This window comes from Centroberyx affinis, unplaced genomic scaffold (assembly GCF_046629955.1).
Source record: "Centroberyx affinis isolate AG114_WGS23_722 - 3 ecotype Tasmania unplaced genomic scaffold, CSIRO-AGI_Caff_v1 ptg003598l_1, whole genome shotgun sequence".
NCBI classification, from domain to species: domain Eukaryota; kingdom Metazoa; phylum Chordata; class Actinopteri; order Beryciformes; family Berycidae; genus Centroberyx; species Centroberyx affinis.
The window spans coordinates 1-18,477 of NW_027281518.1; the positions used below are offsets into that span (position 1 = coordinate 1).

Here is an 18,477-nt window from a genome sequence, read left to right on the forward strand (position 1 = left end):
GATATATTTAACCACCGTGCAGTATTTTGGGAACACACACACACACACACACACACACACACACACACACAAAGAAAAAACACACACACACACACACACCCAAACAGATTCATTTACATAGAAAAAGAAATACACCCACATAAAAACTGCAACACCCACACATACACAAAGAAATGCACATTCACTGACACACAACAAGAAACACACACACACACACACACACACACACGCACGCACGCACACACACACACACACACACACACACACACACACACACACACACACACACACACACACACACACACAGTGTTAAAGCTGTGTAATGAGGCACAGTGTTGGAGCAGCCAGTCACAGGAACACTGCTTTATCAATAATCATCAACACTGGCTGATCAATACTGCAGCTGATAGGAAGCATCAGGATAGACTCTGATCAGCTTTTACAGCTGATCTGAAGCAGTTCAGTTCAGAGGAGACTGAACTCAGGTCAGATCTGGATCAGATTTGAAATTATTGATTTGAAATTATGTGTCTAATGGGCTGTTTTTGCATTTTTTTTTTGTACGTGTGAATAATTAAGCGTATGCATGAATGAATGAAAACAAGCAGTAAAAAAGAAATGAATGAAAACATCAGCTAGAAACAGAGGGGAAGGATGAGATATCTCCTGCAACTTCTATTGTTCTGATATTTCATCTCTCCCAAATCATAAGACAGTCATGACACAGCCTGTGTCGTCCCATTAAACATTTTGCTGAATCGTTAATTATGGAGATTTCACTTCTCACAACCGTGTTTTTTGTGGCAGCCTCGCGGGGCTTTTATTTTGAAAAGACAATGCGTTTCGGCGACAAGCCTGGAAATGAGGCGAGTTTCATGGAAGCCAGACCCTCCTCGTCAGTTCTGGTTCATGTGGTTCATCTATCTATCTATCTATCTATCTATCTATCTATCTATCTATCTATCTATCTATCTATCGATCTAGATCAAAGATAATAACCAGTTTTTCCCAGCCTCTCTGTCAGGTCTAGTTCTGTCCAGATCGACTCAGAAATGACAAACACTCTGCACAGCAGGAAAGTGAAGCTTGTTGGACCCATCTGGATGTGTTTCAGTATCCTGGTCTCAATGAGGATAAAGACTTCACATGTTTCCTGTAACTTTTCTCTGTATAGACTCTTCTTTTTTCTCACAGCCTATGAAAAAACGTATATATGGATACCTATTTCCCGTTTATGATGTACATGTTATATTTCTGTCTAATCTCATCTCATGTTATTTCGTTTTATTTATATATTTCTTTCATTATTTTCAATTTGTTTCACCTGTCATGTTATTATTTATCCGGGTCATGTGACTGCCTCCCATTGGCTGTTGCTATTATATAGGTGAGGCCACACCCGTCTGTTTAAAGCCCTGAAGAAGACCTACAGCGGTCGAAACATGTCGGCTATTTTAATGATTTAGCCGCTACAATAAAGGCTTTTTCAATATTTCCTTCCTCGTGGTTATATTTTTATAACTGTCTGGATTGTCTTTTTGTTTGTAACACTCTTTTTTCCCCGTTTTCCAAGAGCACCCGACACATTTTTGATCCTAGTTTGACAATAAAGAGCAACCAGTCATTTCCTTTTTTTTTTTTTTTTCTACTTTGCACAGCAGACGGATTCTGGACTCTGACAGAAATGATGCTCCACTTAGGGCTGGGCGATATGGACCAAAAATCATATCTCGGTATTTTTAGGCAGAATGACGATACACGATATATATCTCGGTATTTTCTACGAAGTGGCTAAATGTTCAGTTGTAAGCAGGGCTGGGCCATAGGGAGAAAATCAAATATCACAATAGTTTTGACCAAATACCTCGATATCGATATTGCGACAGTATTATAGGGATGACTATTGGTGCTTTCACAAAATATTTACACAATGAGATTTTTGATAAATAATCATCAGTAATGTGGATATAATGACTAAGTGGGTAAAGGCAAATAATAGAACAGCTAGAACAGTCTGGTAAGTTCAGAAAATGACATCACTTTACTGTAATGCAGCCTTTAAAACCAGGAAAACACACTTATGCCATATCACCATATTACCATATCCAACATCTAAGACGATATCTAGTCTCATATCACGATATCAAGATAATATTGATATATTGCCCAGCCCTAGCTCCACTTAGTCATCTACAGGAGAAATAAAGTAATATATCTGCCATCATAAAATCATAATGTCCTACAACATTACCAACATTGTCCTGCGATATGAATCCCTCCAGACAGCAGGATAAAACCCCCTGTAGTCCAGAGACAACAGGACCACCGTCCAGAGGGGACAACTGGGGACAAAGCACCAAATGTGGGAACTGTCCCGGGACAACGGGGACGTCTGGTGACCCAAAGCTAGGAGGAACTTAGCTGTGTTAGCTAGCCTGGTTTCAGCTGCTCTGTCAATGAAAGCTACTGAAGCTAACCTGGAGGGATGGATACCAAGAAGCTTAGTCAGCTTTATAAATCAGGTGTGGTAGCGTTCAGTTAACATGGTAGTGAACGTGAGTCCTTTGTGTGTGTGTGTGTGTGTGTGTGTGTGTGTGTGTGTGTGTGTGTGTGTGTGTGTGTGTGTGTGTTACCAGCTGTTTGTAGTCGATCTGCTGTCTGATGAGCTTGTCTTCACTCAGAGAGTATCGAGCCTCGCCGGTGATCGCATCGATCGGCCCTTTCTCCATCTGCTGCTTTATGGCACAATACAACATGAAGAGAGGCTCGCCTGCACACTCCTGGGGGGGGGGGAGAGAGAGAGAGAGAGAGAGGGGGGGGGGGGGGGGGAGAAGGAGAGAGAGAGAGAGAGAGAGAGAGAGAGGGAGAGAGAGAGAGAGAGACAGGGAGAGAAGGAGAGAGATTATAATCCCTTCATCAGCATGTTTTAATCCTGAAAACTCATCAGAAGGATTCAGCCAATCCCCTTCAGTTCCTATGAATAAATTAACTGGAGCCCTGAACTGATTGGTCACGGTCAGACCGAAGAGGAAGAGCTTAACGAGGTCAATTAGGAGAGGGAGGGGAAGGCGGGAAGGAGGAGGGAGAGGAGGAAGGAGGGAAGAAAGATCCAGAAGGTGAGACAGAAGGGGGGATGGAAGGAAGGAAGGAGGAGATAATGGTGGAGAGAAGAAGGGAGGCGGAGAAGGAAGAAAGGAGGCAAGGAAGGAGGCGAGAGGGAGGAGAGAATGGGAAAGGAAGGAAGGAAGGAAGGAAGGAAGGAAGGAAGGAGGGAGGGAAGGAATAAAAGAATGGGGAAGGGAAGGAGGGAAGGAGAGAAGGAGGCAGAGAGAGAGAGAGAGAGAGAGAGAGCCTGAAGGTGTTAACAGTGTTCTCTCAGGTCCCATCTGCAGTGTGTGTGTGTGTGTGTGTGTGTGTGTGTGTGTGTGTGTGTGTGTGTGTGTGTGTGTTGCACTGTGCTCTGGAGGGCAGCCAACAAACAGTGTTTAAGGGCCATCAGACCAGATGAACAAGACACACACACACATACACACACACACACACACACACACACACACACACACACACACACACACACACACACACACTTGGCCCTGGACTGAACAAGACTCTTCATGGCCAGAGGAGTTGAGATAATGACTGATACCTGGATCAACTGAGCGTGTGTGTGTGTGTGTGTGTGTGTGTGTGTGTGTGTGTGTGTGTGTGTGTGTGTGTGTGAATGTACTTTCTTACCTTCAGGAATCGATGCAGCAGGAAGGTGAACCAGTTGGTCAGCATCTTCTCAGCCACAGACTCCGTCCTGCACAAATTTTGTCATTTTGAATATTAATCTTTTTGTTTATTTTACATTTAGTTTCCTAAAGCAGACTGCAGAGGTGGAAGAAGTACTCAGGTCTTTTACTTAAGTAAAAGTAGAAATACCACAGTGTAAAAATACTCTGTTACAAGTACAAGTCCTGCATTCAAAATGTTACTTAAGTAAAAGTACAAAAGTATTAGCATCAAAATGTACTTAAAGCAACAAAAGTAAAAGTACTCATTATGCAGAATGGCCCATTTCAGAATAATACAGTATATATTATATTATTGAATTATAATTATTGATGCATTAATGTGTAAGCATCACTTTAATGTTGCAGCTGGAAAAGGTGGGGCTGATTTCCACTACTTTATATACTGCTGGGTAGCTTACAGCAATCTATAATAATACATCACAATTTATTAGTTGATTATATTTTGTATTAATAATCTGAATCTGCAAAGTAACTAGTAACTTAAGTTATCAAATAAAGGTAGTGGAGTAAAAAGTACAATATTTCCCTCTGAAATGTAGTGGAGTAGAAGTATAAAGTAGCATCAAATGGTAATACTCAAGTAAAGTACAAGTACCTCAAAATTGTACTTAAGTACAGTATTCGAGTAAATGTACTTAGTTACTTTCCACCTCTGGCAGGCGGTTACTGAAGAGGAAAAAAGATCTTTTACATTCCTCCATCAGCTGCCACTAAACGTCAGCTGTTAGCATTAAAACCAGGAAAAGCGCAGGCGTCGACCAGGACGGCCGCTTGTTGCAGTTGCTCTCGCTCTTTTCGCACTTTTTCCTAATTATCTTGTTCTATCTTCTATCTTTTAGCTTAACATAGTAACTAGTTAGGTTTCTAAGTTGTGCCCCTCTGTAACCATGCGGTTTAGAGGAGTTTTAATCACTTTTCTGGCGCTTGGATTACTTTTTTCTGAGCGTCATGCCGCCAGTGCACAACTACTCAGCGGCTCTACTGGGACTGTCTACAGCCGGGATCAGCTGATGGCGCTCCGACCGGCCGGCATGGCTGGTGTAACCCACCAAATCCCCGAGGAGCTTAGAAGAAAGTTTCGGGGACGACGGGGTAAAGGAAGGAGGTCAAGACAGCGGAAGGCAGAGGCACGGAGGGAGAGAAGGAGATACAAGCCGTATCTCCCCTCTCTCGTCATGGGAAACGTAAGATCACTGGCAAATAAGATGGATGAGCTAACGGCGCTAGCCAGGAGTCAGAGGGAGTTCCGGGAGTGTAGTATTATGTGCTTCACTGAGACATGGCTGCACCAGGATATCCCCGACCACAACGTCTCCATCAACGGCTTTCAGACTGTTCGGGCCGACAGGGATTGCACCGAGAGCGGTAAGCGTAAAGGCGGAGGGCTTGCTGTTCTAGTTAACAACAGATGGTGCAATCCTGGTCACATTACGATCAAGGAACGTATTTGTTGCCCGGACATTGAACTGTTAGCCGTGGGACTCCGGCCGTATTATTTGCCCAGGGAAATGTCACATGTCATCATGGTGGCTGTTTACATCCCCCCCTCTGCCAACCCGACGTCGGCGTGTAACGTCATTCACACCGCCATAGCTCGACTCCAGACTCAGCACCCGAGTGCTCTCATAGCAATCTCGGGTGACTTCAACTATGTCACCATGGCAACAACCTTGCCCAACTTCACCCAGTATGTGAGCTGTCCAACCAGAGAGGAGAGGACGCTGGACTTGTTGTATGCTAACGTGAAGGATGCATACAGCTCTTCTCCCCTCCCCCCCCTGGGTAGGTCAGACCACAACCTTGTGCACCTCAACCCCTACTATGTGCCTCTGGTGAAAAGACAGCCTGCGACCACAAGGACAGTGAGGAGATGGTCGGAGGAGGCCTATGAGACACTTCAGGGCTGTTTTGAGGTGACAGACTGGCAGGCACTCTGTGAGACGCATGGAGAGGACATTGATGGGCTCACAGAGTGTATAACAGACTACATTAACTTCTGTGTGGATTGCACTGTCCCAGCACAGACTGTCCATTGTTATCCAAATAACAAGCCATGGGTAACAAAGGAAATCAAAGCCATCCTCAACACAAAGAAAAGGGCTTTCAGAGCTGGCAATAGGGAAGAGGTGAGAACAATCCAAAGTCACCTGAAAGGGAAGATCCGGGAGGCTAAAGAGAAGTACAGGAGGAAGCTGGAGCAGAAACTCCAGCAGAACAACATGAGAGAGGTCTGGAGCGGCATGAAGACCATCACTGGTTTCAGGCCGACTGGCGGCAGAGGGGCTGAGGGCGGCTCGGACAGAGCCAACGAACTTAATCTGTTCTTCAACAGATTTGACACAGTGACCCCTGCCCAGCCCCCCCTTGACTCATCTGTCGTCTGCCTCCAACCAACATCTACTCAATCGCCCCCCCCTCCCCCCTCCTACAGCCCCCCATCCTCCACTGAGGGTCCCACTTCCCCCCCCTCTGGCTCCCAGACTGACTGCCCTCTCCAACCTGACAACTCCACCCCTCCCCCTCCCCTACCTGTAACCTCTACAGTGTGCTTCACAGCTGACCATGTAAGAAGACAGCTGATGAGACTCCACTCAAGCAAGGCTGCAGGCCCTGATGGTGTCAGCCCCAGGGTGCTCAAAGCCTGTGCCCCCCAGCTATGTGGAGTACTTCACCATGTCTTCAACATGAGCCTGAGTCTTCAAAGGGTCCCCGTGCTGTGGAAGACGTCCTGCCTCGTTCCTGTGCCGAAGACGCCGCGTCCTGCTGGCTCCAAGGACTACAGACCGGTGGCATTGACCTCCCACATCATGAAGACCCTGGAGAGACTTGTCCTGGAACAGCTCCGACCCATGGTCAAGCCACTCTTGGACCCCCTCCAGTTCGCCTACCAGCCCCGACTTGGAGTTGAGGACGCCGTCATCTACCTGCTAAACCGCGTCTACGCCCACCTGGACAAACCGGCGAGCACGGTGAGGGTCATGTTTTTTGACTTCTCCAGTGCTTTCAACACCATCCGGCCGGCTCTACTGGGTGAGAAGCTGACAGCGATGCAGGTGGATGCCCCCCTCGTGTCCTGGATTGTCAACTACCTGACTGGCAGACCGCAGTATGTGCGCTTGCAACACTGTGTGTCAGACAGAGTGGTCAGCAACACTGGGGCCCCGCAGGGGACAGTCCTATCTCCCTTCCTCTTCACCCTCTACACCACGGACTTCAACTACAACACAGAGTCCTGCCATCTTCAGAAGTTCTCTGATGACTCTGCTATAGTTGGATGTATCAGCAAGGGTGTGGAGGCTGAGTATAGGGCTGTGGTGGGAAACTTTGTCACATGGTGTGAGCAGAACCATCTGCAGCTCAACGTGGCAAAGACTAAGGAGCTGGTTGTGGATCTGAGGAGGGCCAAGACACCGGTGACCCCTGTTTCCATCGAGGGGGTCAGTGTGGACACTGTGGAGGACTACAAGTACCTGGGAGTGTACATTGACAATAAACTGAACTGGGCTAAGAACACTGAAGCTCTCTACAAGAAGGGCCAGAGCCGTCTCTACTTTCTGAGGAGGCTGAGGTCCTTCAACATCTGCCGGACAATGCTGAGGATGTTTTATGAGTCTGTGGTGGCCGGTGCTCTCCTGTTTGCTGTGGTGTGCTGGGGCAGCAGGTTGAGGGCAGCAGACGCCAACAGACTCAACAAACTGATCCGCAAGGCCGGTGACGTTGTGGGGGTGGAGCTGGACTCTCTGGTAGCAGTGTCACAGAGGAGGATGCTGTCCAAGTTACATGGCATCTTGGACAATGTCTCCCACCCGCTCCATGACTTGCTGGTCAAGCATAGGAGCACATTCAGTGCAAGACTCATTCCACCGAGATGCACCACAGAGCGCCACAGGAACTCATTCCTGCCTGTGGCCATCAAACTTTTCAACTCCTCAGTCAGTAGACTGGCTCTTGAACTTATTTCATCCTGTCAGCAGTTATAACCCATAACTTATAACTTATATCTAACTGTGCAATACCAATTTTTTTTGTGCAATAATTCAACTGCAATAATTCAACTGTGCAATACTTATTAATTATTTAAATATTTACACTGGTGTATGTATATATTGGAGTATGATGCATATTGTACAGAATTCTTATTTCTCTTATTTCTATATTATTATTATTATTTTTATTCTCATTGTTATATATTGTAGTATAATGCACATATTTTACATATTTCTTACTTTCGTATTTCTATTTTTCTTATAATTTCTTATAATTTCTCTACGCTTGTATATATTCACTTCTACAATGTGAGCAGCTGCAATGTAACCTAATTTCCCCTCGGGGATCAATAAAGTATTTCTGATTCTGATTCTGATTCTGATTCTGAAGACAAGCTAACAGGCTACAAGGTCCAGGGTCAGCAGTGATGAGACGATATGTGAAAACTGAGATGGTGGAGATATCAGCTCCATGTTATTCTGCTGTCAGGAACATGAATGGTGATATCAGCTCCATGTTATTCTGCTGTCAGGAACATGAATGGTGATATCAGCTCCATGTTATTCTGCTGTCAGGAACATGAATGGTGATATCAGCTCCATGTTATTCTGCTGTAGTAATCACTAATGAGACTCTTGACCATCACAGTTTCACAAGCTCTCCATCCAAATTATATTATTGTCACTTTGTAAAGACATTTTTAAATTGTTGTTTACATTCAAAGAGAACATATTACACCAGTTCCAGCCTCATTGCACTGGCTCCCTGTAACGTTGAGGATTGATTTTAAAATTCTTTTACTTGTTCATAAGGCCCTAAATGGTTTAGTTTAGGTTTAGGTTTGTTTTATGCTTTTTATATCTTAGGATTGTTTTTATCATTATTTATTGATTTTTATTGTTTCTCTTGTAAAGCACTTTGAGCTGCATTTTATGATATGAAAGGTGCTATATAAATAAAGTTTATTATTATATTATTATTATTATTGTTGTTGTTGTTATTCTAGCAGCCAATGACATCGCTGGAAAGATTTGAGTCTCAGAAATAAACAGAATTCTGCAGAATTCTATTGATCACATCGTATCCTGCTTGGATTGATCCTGAACCTCGGATCAGGTATCGAGTATCAGGAGGGAAACAGATTGCCTCGTCACTAAGGGTTTAAGGTTAAAGGTCAAAGGTCAAAGGTCAAAGGTCAAAGGTCAAAGGTCAGGTTCTCACCTCCTCAGCAGCAGTTTTGGATGGTTTCTGTTCTCCAGGTTTTTCTCTATCAGGTCGGCCAGCAGCTGCTTCAGAACCACTGTGGCATATTCCATACGACCCTGAAATATATTAATTACTAATCAATAACAGACAGGCAGACAGACAGACAGACAGGTGTGCAGACAGACAGACAGACAGGTGTGCAGACAGACAGGTACCTGCAGAGCGGCCATCAGCAGTGAAGCCACGTTCCCTCGGTCTCTCATGGAGAAGGAGCGCTGAGCCTCCAGAGTGTGGATGAAGTTCAGCAGGAACATCTTGTTGTTCAGCAGCTGACTGAAGAGACGCAGAGCCTTCTCCACGTTAGCTGGGGACTGGAGAGACAGACAGGCAGGCAGACAGACAGACAGGCAGAGAGAGAGAGAGAGAGAGACAGACAGGCAGAGAGAGAGAGAGAGAGAGACAGACAGGCAGGCAGAGAGACAGGCAGAGAGAGAGACAGACAGACAGGCAGAGAGACAGACAGAGAGAGAGAGAGCGAGACAGGCAGAGAGAGAGAGAGAGAGAGAGAGACAGGCAGAGAGAGAGAGAGAGACAGACAGGCAGAGAGACAGAGAGAGAGAGAGAGACAGGCAGAGAGAGAGAGAGAGAGAGAGAGAGAGAGACAGACAGAGAGACAGACAGAGAGAGAGACAGACAGACAGGCAGAGAGACAGACAGAGAGAGAGAGAGCGAGACAGGCAGAGAGAGAGAGCGAGAGAGACAGGCAGAGAGAGAGAGAGAGACAGACAGGCAGAGAGACAGAGAGAGAGAGAGAGACAGGCAGAGACAGAGAGAGAGAGAGAGAGAGACAGGCAGGCAGAGAGAGAGAGAGACAGACAGGCAGAGAGAGAGAGAGAGAGAGACAGAGAGAGAGAGAGAGAGACAGGCAGGCAGAGAGAGAGAGAGAGAGACAGGCAGGCAGAGAGACAGGCAGAGAGACAGAGAGAGAGACAGAGAGGAGGGAATGTTAGCAGGAACATCTCAGTATCTGAGTTTAGATGTTTCATATCACGATGTGTCTCCTCAGAGTCTCTGTTCCTTCACAGCAGAACTGGGTTCCATCAGTTCTCCATATCAAGGATCCACAAGGAACCAGATCTGAGAAGAGTTCTGTAGTCAGATCAGTCTGATTTTCAGACTGAACGTCCTTCTGGTTCCAACTCCATTATTCAGTCTGAGATTTCCTCCTCGTTAGCCGTTTGAGCTATCGTCTTTGCAAAGACAATCTGTTGGTTCAGGAGGTGATTTCAACAAATCTACTCTGCTGAAACGCCAATGGTTCAAACTTTAGCCCCACCCACAAAGGCTCTGATTGGCTCTGATTGGCTCTCAGAACGAGAACAGGCTGTTGACGAGGGAAACAGCAGACTCTCTGAATCGCTCCACAACATCTGAAGAGCGGAAGGATGAGATTCAGGAGTCTGGAGCAGGATAGAGTTAGATATGAATTATGACAGAAGTACATGACTGTCTGTATAATAATAAAGTTTATTATTATATGCTGTCAGTCAGTTTCCTCTGTGAACGGTCAGGAAACCAAACAGCTTCGATGTTCCTGTCGTCTTTTTACTGGAGGAAAAGTAGAAGGAAAACTTCCACCAGAGAAATAAACTTTTCTACCATTTCTCCTCTCAGCAGCTCACTGGATGATGACTAATTATTAGGAAAACAAATTGGGGAAACTGTGGTGGGATTTAGTTTTTGGATAATTCCACTTGAATCTGATATTTAGACGGGTGATTAAACAAGTAACAACCTTTTTATTTGATGGGTAACTGTAGTATTACTGCTGTAATTGAAATAGTACATTAAAACATCCAGACCCATCAGTTAGTGCATCCTGGTGTGTTCGCTTAATTAAAGTCACATTGAAACGACAAGAGGAGACGCAGCGTGTGTGTGTGTGTGTGTGTGTGTGTGTGTGTGTGTGTGTGTGTGTGTGTGTTCCTAATTCTTACCGTTTTACTGCAAACTTACAGTTATATTACAGCACAGTTATAGTAAACAGTTCTTTTATTGTTTATTCCCTGGTATTTTCTCTATTGATATGGACGTAAACAAGTGATGTGTGTGTGTGTGTGTGTGTGTGTGTGTGTGTGTGTGTGTGTGTGTGTGTGTGTGTGTGTGTGTGTGTGTCTCATACGTACGTCCAGCTCTTTGAGGACGGGGTGTTCTTCGATCCCGGGGAACATGACTCTCATGGTGTAGGTCCGATACTCCAGGAAGGGAATCTTCACTCCGTCCATGTCGTTGGTCAGTTCCTGGATGTCTGTCTGCAGCTCCGCAAAGGCTACAGACAGACAGGTGGAGAGAGAGACAGGTGGAGAGAGAGACAGGCAGAGAGAGAGAGACAGGCAGAGAGAGAGACAGACACACACAGACAGGTAGAGAGAAAATGGTAAGGATGAATAACTTTGTAATGCTACGACACCAAGACAGCGTACAATCCATTTTTAAAGAAAACAATGAGCCGCAGATTTGAATAAAAGTTGGATTTTAAGCCTTTTAGATCTTACTTCTGCCTTTGACCATGTCCCAAATTCTGGGTTGGCATCAAACACTTAAGTGCTTTAACCAATTAAGTGGTTAAAGCACTTAATTGGTTAATTTCTCAGTCACTAAGGAAGGAAAGGAAACTCTTTCTCTTCTTCAGCAGAAATGACCTGTGGAGTTCCTCAAGGTTCGATTTTAGGCCCCATTGTGTTTTCTATCTACATGCTCCCATGGCATCCATAAACACTATATCTCTTTACATTTCTTTACATATTCTTTACAATATTTCTATGATCTGTGTATTCCGACCCTTTGATCTTCTGCTGCCTTCTTGTTTTATTTAAATTTGTTTCAAAAGTATGATGTTTGCTTTTATTTGATTGTTGAAGCTAACCCTAACCACACTTTGTAATTGGGCTGAACGATTTTGAAAAAATATCTAATTGCGATTATTTTGACTGATATTGCAATTGCGATATGATTTGCGATATTAGAGGGAATGATAATTTTTACATCATTATTCTCATTTTCATTGAAAAATGTATTCAAATGATTACGGTGTGATTTTTGCGGGGATCTGTACCAAACAAAGATGTTTTCTTAAGTCTGTAGAATATGATGTGTAGGCCAGGACATCTCTGCAGCACCACAATATTTACTTTAAAATGCTATTTTGACACATTTCACCTTCAACAAATATTGCACCTCCTGCGATTTGAAAATTGCAGTAGGCCATATTGAGATTTCGATAAAATTTCGATTAATTGTTCAGCCCTACTTTGTAATCTGTTTTAAAAAGTGACAAAAAAAACAACAGTTTATAGTTTCTGATTATGAGTATATTAAATATAGTTTATCATTATTGTTATTTCATTAACACTGGTCATAGATGTTGGTATTACAGAACTCACCCTCCTTGCACTCCAGCGCCACCCGGCTCTCCAGGTTGTCCATCTGCAGCTGGAGGCGTTTGAGCGTGCGGTCGGCGTCGCGCGTCTTCCTCTTGTAGGCGATCAGAACGGCGATGATGGCTATGAGCAACACGCCGCCGCCCGCCCCGATGCCGATGATGGCCGGCAGCGTCAGGGCGCTGTCGGAGTAGATATGGAGCGTACCGGGGGAATACTCCAGACCGCCAACCAGGATCTACACAGAGAGAGAGAGAGAGAGAGAGAGAGAGAGAGAGAGAGAGAGAGAGAGAGAGAGAGAGAGAGAGAGACCTCAGTGTTACATGAGTGTCAGGGCGGTGCTGGAGTGAATATGAAGCGCTCCCAGCATTGAAATCCAGACGAAAAATACATTTATTCCCATTCAGAACAGTTTAAACTCTTTACTCCACCATACCAACCATTCCTGTAGTCCTTCACTTTACTGCAATCTGACACACACACACACACACACACACACACACACACACACACACACACACACACACACACACACACACACACACACACAAATGTACACACACTCCATCCTCATCTCCTCAACATAACATAATGTTTGTTCTCTTGATTTAATTCATAATTTTGTTTTTAATGTCCTTCCTTGTTTCCAGTTATAGACTTTATTACAGGTTACAAATATTGTCATTAAACACATAAAGCCTGTTATGAATAAATTAAACTTTGCTTGTTGTGACTTGACCGCCCAGAGTGAACACAGAGAGAGAGAGAGAGAAACGGATAAACGGAAGCATTAGCATGACATTCTGTATTGATTAATAATCAATACTTTTAATATTTTATCAATAGTTTGTCTAGTAGGAAAGTCTTTGTTCACTAATCCTGGGTTGACTTTGAACTTCACTGTGTGTGTGTGTGTGTGTGTGTGTGTGTGTGTGTGTGTGTGTGTGTGTGTGTGTCTCTACCCTCTGATCTGTGATATCAGACCAATTACCCATGACTCCCTGCGGCTACACTTAATGACTTTCACCTTTACAAAGATCTCTCCTCTCCTTGTTTCCTCTCCTCCTCTCCTCTCCTCTCCTCTCTCCTCCTCTCCTCTCCTTGTTTCCTCTCCTCTCCTCTCCTGCTCTCTTTGAATTTGTCAGTTGAGTATCTTAATATAACCATGAATTGCTTTATTCTCATTTATAATCTGTTTTTCTCTGTTGTATCCTGTCACTATTTGCTAGATAGGATAAGATAAGATAAGATGAGATAAGATGAGATAAGATGAGATAAGATGAGATAGCACTTTATTAATCCCTTTAGGGAAATTCAGGCTGCTGCAACGAGCCAGTTTCCCTACAGGGATCAATAAGGTTTCTTCTGATCTTCTGAATCTCAACAAAAGAAAATGTCTTCTTAACCATAAGACTCAAAACACTAAAACTCAAACTGAAACTATATCAAATAAAATCTAGAAAAACTACACATTTCAGAAAAATCCAAAAGAACCTAAAGCTAGAAAACATTTGAAATCGATCTGAAACGAAACTAAAATTGAGCTTCAATTTGACAATAAAATCAAAATAAAACCCTGCTGTAGAAAACAGCGTCAGATTAAAGACTAAAATGTAAACCAATAAAGTTCAGGTATTACCGGCTGGGACGAACATGACTGGCTGGGAGAGAGGGAAGGGGGCGGGGCTAATCCCCGTCACTCACCAGGACTCGCTGTTCTCCGGTGAGATCCGGCGAATCACAGAGCAGCTGGTTCTCCGACACGGTCAGCAGGCACGGCATCTCTCCAATCAGAACGCTGTAGTTGAGCCGGTTGTTTCCGGGGGCGGGGGGGATGAGGTTCTTCCCCTACACACACACACACACACACACACACACACACACACACACTCTGACTTTAATTCACAAGTAATATGGATAGTGTAAAACTGGTATAAAATATCAGCTTTAATATGACAAATGAATATGATCTATTAAGTATTTAATTTTAACAATTAATAATAAATCCTTTGTAATTAAATAATACATTCTATATATAATAATTAATGAAATCAATATTTATTAATACTTATATAAAATGAATTATATAAAATAAATCAATTATATAAAATAGTAATTAGATCTATAAAAAATAACAATGCATGTTGCATTTTAAATATTACGAATAACAATTTAAGATTCATATTTGATTATGACGAAATCCAGTTTATCATCACTCTGTTCTCCCATTGAAGTGAAGCAGAGTTAAAATGTAACAGAGCATGAAGAGCTTATATTTCCATTTTGGGGTAAAAATGATAAACTGTCGTTCATCATTCAATCTCTCTAAACTCTGTTAGAGTGTCTCGTTTAGTCAAACAAGGACCTCAGTTCCTTTACAGAGATCCATCATTTGGTTTAACTGTGTGATTCAGTCAGAAGAGACTGAACTCTCTTGCTCCTGACCTTCAGGATGATGGGCGAGCCTGGTTTGACCTCCAGTATCCCAGAATTCCCCAGCGGGTCGAAGGAGGGGTTTGGGTAGTGAGTGAAGGGCGTGGTGTTCAGGACCAGGAGGGAGGAGACCTGAGAGGAGACGACACAACATGAACACAACATTAATACAGCATTAACATAACATGAACATAACATTAATATAACATTAACATAACTCGATATCTGTCTGACATTGTACCTTACTCTTCCCACTGAGCTACACAGGAAAACAAAACCACTGAATGCTACTACTGCAAATACTACTACTACTACTACTATTACTATTACTACCACTACTACTACCAATACTACTCCTCTTACCTGGTCGAGGATGAAGCCGAACTCGTCGGGGTGCAGCGCCCCCTCTGGTGGGTTTGGTTTACTGTAGACCAGACCAGGAGCCAAACACGTCATCACACTGTCATTCACTACAGTACACACCTGGAGGGAGAGAGAGAGAGAGAGAGAGAGAGAGAGAGAGAGAAGAGAGAGAGAGAGAGAGAGAGAGAGAGAGAGAGAGAGAGAGAAGAGAGAGAGAGAGAGAGAGAGAGAGATATTAGTTTGCTTTCCATCAACAAGGCAGTTTGGAAAATGTGATTTTGATGATTTGACGCACACACACACACACACATTGTCCCTGAGAAAGAGAGACAGAGAAAGAGAGAGAGAAAGAGACTGACAAAAGACACAGAGAGAGAGGGAGAGACACAGACACAGAGAGAGAGACTGTGCTAAAAGCAGTGAGTCACACGGATCAGAAGTAGGTCAAACTGAAGGCAGCGTAACCAACTTTCCTCTCTGCTCTCCCATTGGTCAGATGCCCCAAAGCCCTCAGCATCCCTGCCGACCAATGGCGAGTCAGCAGGCGGTGAGGTGGGCGGGGCAGAGAGGAGGGTAAGTGTGACAGAGAGAGAGAAGAGAGAACAACCAGCAGAACTGTATGTCTCTCTCCCAAACTAACCAAAGAAACATTTTTTTAGTTTAGTTTTTGCTTAACAGACATGTGCAGTTTAAAGTAATAATCTGTGACATTTCCATCGTCTGTTCTAGGCAGCCAATCAACAGAAGAAGAAGTGGGTAGTTGGCATGAGCAGCGACAGCCACCATGGTTACTGTTACCACACCTTTTGATTGACAGGTGATCTGTGGGAAGAGCAGTGCAGAAACACCACAGTGAGGCAGAGGGACAAAGATCAAGAGACTGAATTAAAAGAAAAATGAGGAACTTGAGGATTACCACTGTGTTTGTACATGTGTGACTTTGTGAAACTCCTATTTTTAACCAGACTGACTAAAAACATATACTGTTTAATTAAAGACATGAAAACCATATACTGTGTGTGTGTGAGAGACAGAGACAGAGAGAGAGAGAGAGAGATCCAGCCACTTTCTGCTACTTAACAGCAGATGAGAAAGAGTTGATCAGACAGAATAAAGGCTGTTGTATTTTGTCTTCCTGTATGTGCAGCCTAAAGGGTTACCTAACCACGTGTGTGTGTGTGTGTGTGTGTGTGTGAATGTGTGAATGTGTGTGTGTGTGTTATGTCACAGTGTACAGCAGGCAGTGGAGGAATGCAGTCAGAGGCCGGACACAGCGACACCTAGAGGCCAGACAGCAGCGTTACAGCAGCAGACCTCAGACCAGAAAACAGCTTCCACATGGGAAAATACACACACACACACACACAAATAAAGTGAAAAAGGAACTGTGATTTGTTTAATTGTAAAGGATAGAAGTTAAGTATGGAAGCCCATTGAGGACATATATTCATACAATTTAGTTACACCGGGAAAACAGAGTTTGGTTTTCTCGAGATAACGAGATAATAACTCGCTCTGTAGAATATAATCTATTTATTGCATTAAAAACATGACGTTTCAACGATAATGAGTGACATCAGGCTGAAACGTCATGTTTTTAATGAAAGAGTCTGTATTTCTCTACTGGGCACGTGTTGTGCCTTACTCTTCTGTTCCCTTTATCTTGAAATAATGACACAAATAACTCGACATCTTGAAAAAACAAAGAAAATTAAGTCGTTATCATGAGAAAACATGTCCTCAATGGGCTTCTGTATTTAAGATTTCAGTTAACAAATACCAGTTTTACACACTGGATACTTTCATACATTTTAGAAAGACTGAATGATGAAATTCAGGTAATGATTGTTGTCTAAAATATATGTATAATATGAAAATATATATTGCTTAACTTTCTTCTATCTGGGTGCTCTGATGGAGGCTTATATGCAAATGCAAGGCCTGAAAATATGTTATAAACTGAGGTTAAGTCTTTAAGACTTCTTTGGCCTGCTGTCATCCCGATGTTTTTGTGGATTTGATGGATATATGAAGTTTTGGAGCAAAACTCTCGAAGTCTGAGGCTTCTTGGTGTAAAGGTTTATTTCTATTCACACACTGATCACATATTGACACCAACAGAAACACTGAACAGATAAAACTGCACATGTAAAAGACAGACAGAGACACTTAATACAAGTAGAGGGAAATGAAACTATAGATTATTAGATTAAAATGTGTGATGTTTGGGTAACTTTATATTGTTCCAGTTCCATCCAAAGTTCATCATATCTCATTCCCTTTCAGTTTTGCCATTTCTTTATCAGGATATCGGGATATACAGGGGAGAGAGTGACACCCAGTGGAGTGATGTGACAACAACAGGGGTGAACAAGTGTAGGGGGGAAAGTACGAGTTTGGAGGAGAAAGAAAAGGAGTGGAAAGAGGTGGAGAAGAGAAGAGAGAAGTGTAGCTGGCCCTCCTTCAGATGAGCGGACTGCTGCAGAGGAAAACCAACCACTCAGTCAGACTCAGGTTGTCCTTATGAGGCTGAGAGAGAGAGAGAGAGAGAGGGAGAGAGGGAGAGAGAGAGATATTAGTTTGTAATCATCACTGTTATTGTTGTTAATGTCTAGAAATATTCAATGTGATGAATCTATATATTTAATATGCAATTTATTTTATTTTACTTTATTTCCATCTCATTTATGTTTGAATCTATGCTTTGGCAACATGTGCACATGTACGTGCCAATAAAGCTCCTTGAATTGAATTGGGGGAGAGAGAGAGAGAGGGGGGGGGGGGGGAGAGAGAGAGAGAGAGGGGGGGGGGGGGGGGGGAGAGAGAGACAGAGAGAGAGAGAGAGAGGGAGAGAGAGAGAAAGAAAGAGGGAGGGAGGGAAAGAGACAGAGAGAGAGAGTGAGGGAGAGAGAGAAAGAAAGAGAGAGGGGGGAGGAAGGGAGAGACAGAGAGAGAGAGTGAGAGAGAGGGAGGGAGAGAAAGAGAGACAGAGAGAGAGAAAGAGAGACAGAGAGAGGGAGAGAAAGAGAGAGACAGAGAGAGTGAGGGAGAGAGAGAAAGAAAGAAAGAGAGAGAGAGAGAGAGAGAGTGAGAGAGAGACAGAGATATTAGTTTGCTTTCCACCAACAAGGCAGTTTGGAAAATGTGATTTTGATGATTTGACGGTCTCTCACACACACACACACACACACCCCCCCTGTCCCGTCACCTGCAGTGCTGCGGTGTCCAGCGGCTGAGCGTCTCTGTGGACA

The 18,477-nt window shown here is 43.6% G+C and overlaps 1 protein-coding gene across 1 annotated transcript; it reads right to left on the reverse strand.

Annotated features, from left to right (window-relative positions):
- Positions 1-2,633: 2,633 nt before the first annotated feature.
- Positions 2,634-15,328, reverse strand: plxna3 (plexin A3; the record flags this gene model as incomplete). The annotated part of the gene is made up of 9 exons (XM_071540274.1): positions 15,227-15,328; positions 14,876-14,995; positions 14,135-14,278; positions 12,434-12,668; positions 11,177-11,319; positions 9,206-9,361; positions 9,006-9,106; positions 3,736-3,802; positions 2,634-2,780 (listed from the first exon to the last, which is right to left on the reverse strand). Coding segments are annotated over exons 1-9 (1,206 nt in total), but the record flags the coding sequence as incomplete, so codon positions are not given.
- Positions 15,329-18,477: the final 3,149 nt, after the last annotated feature.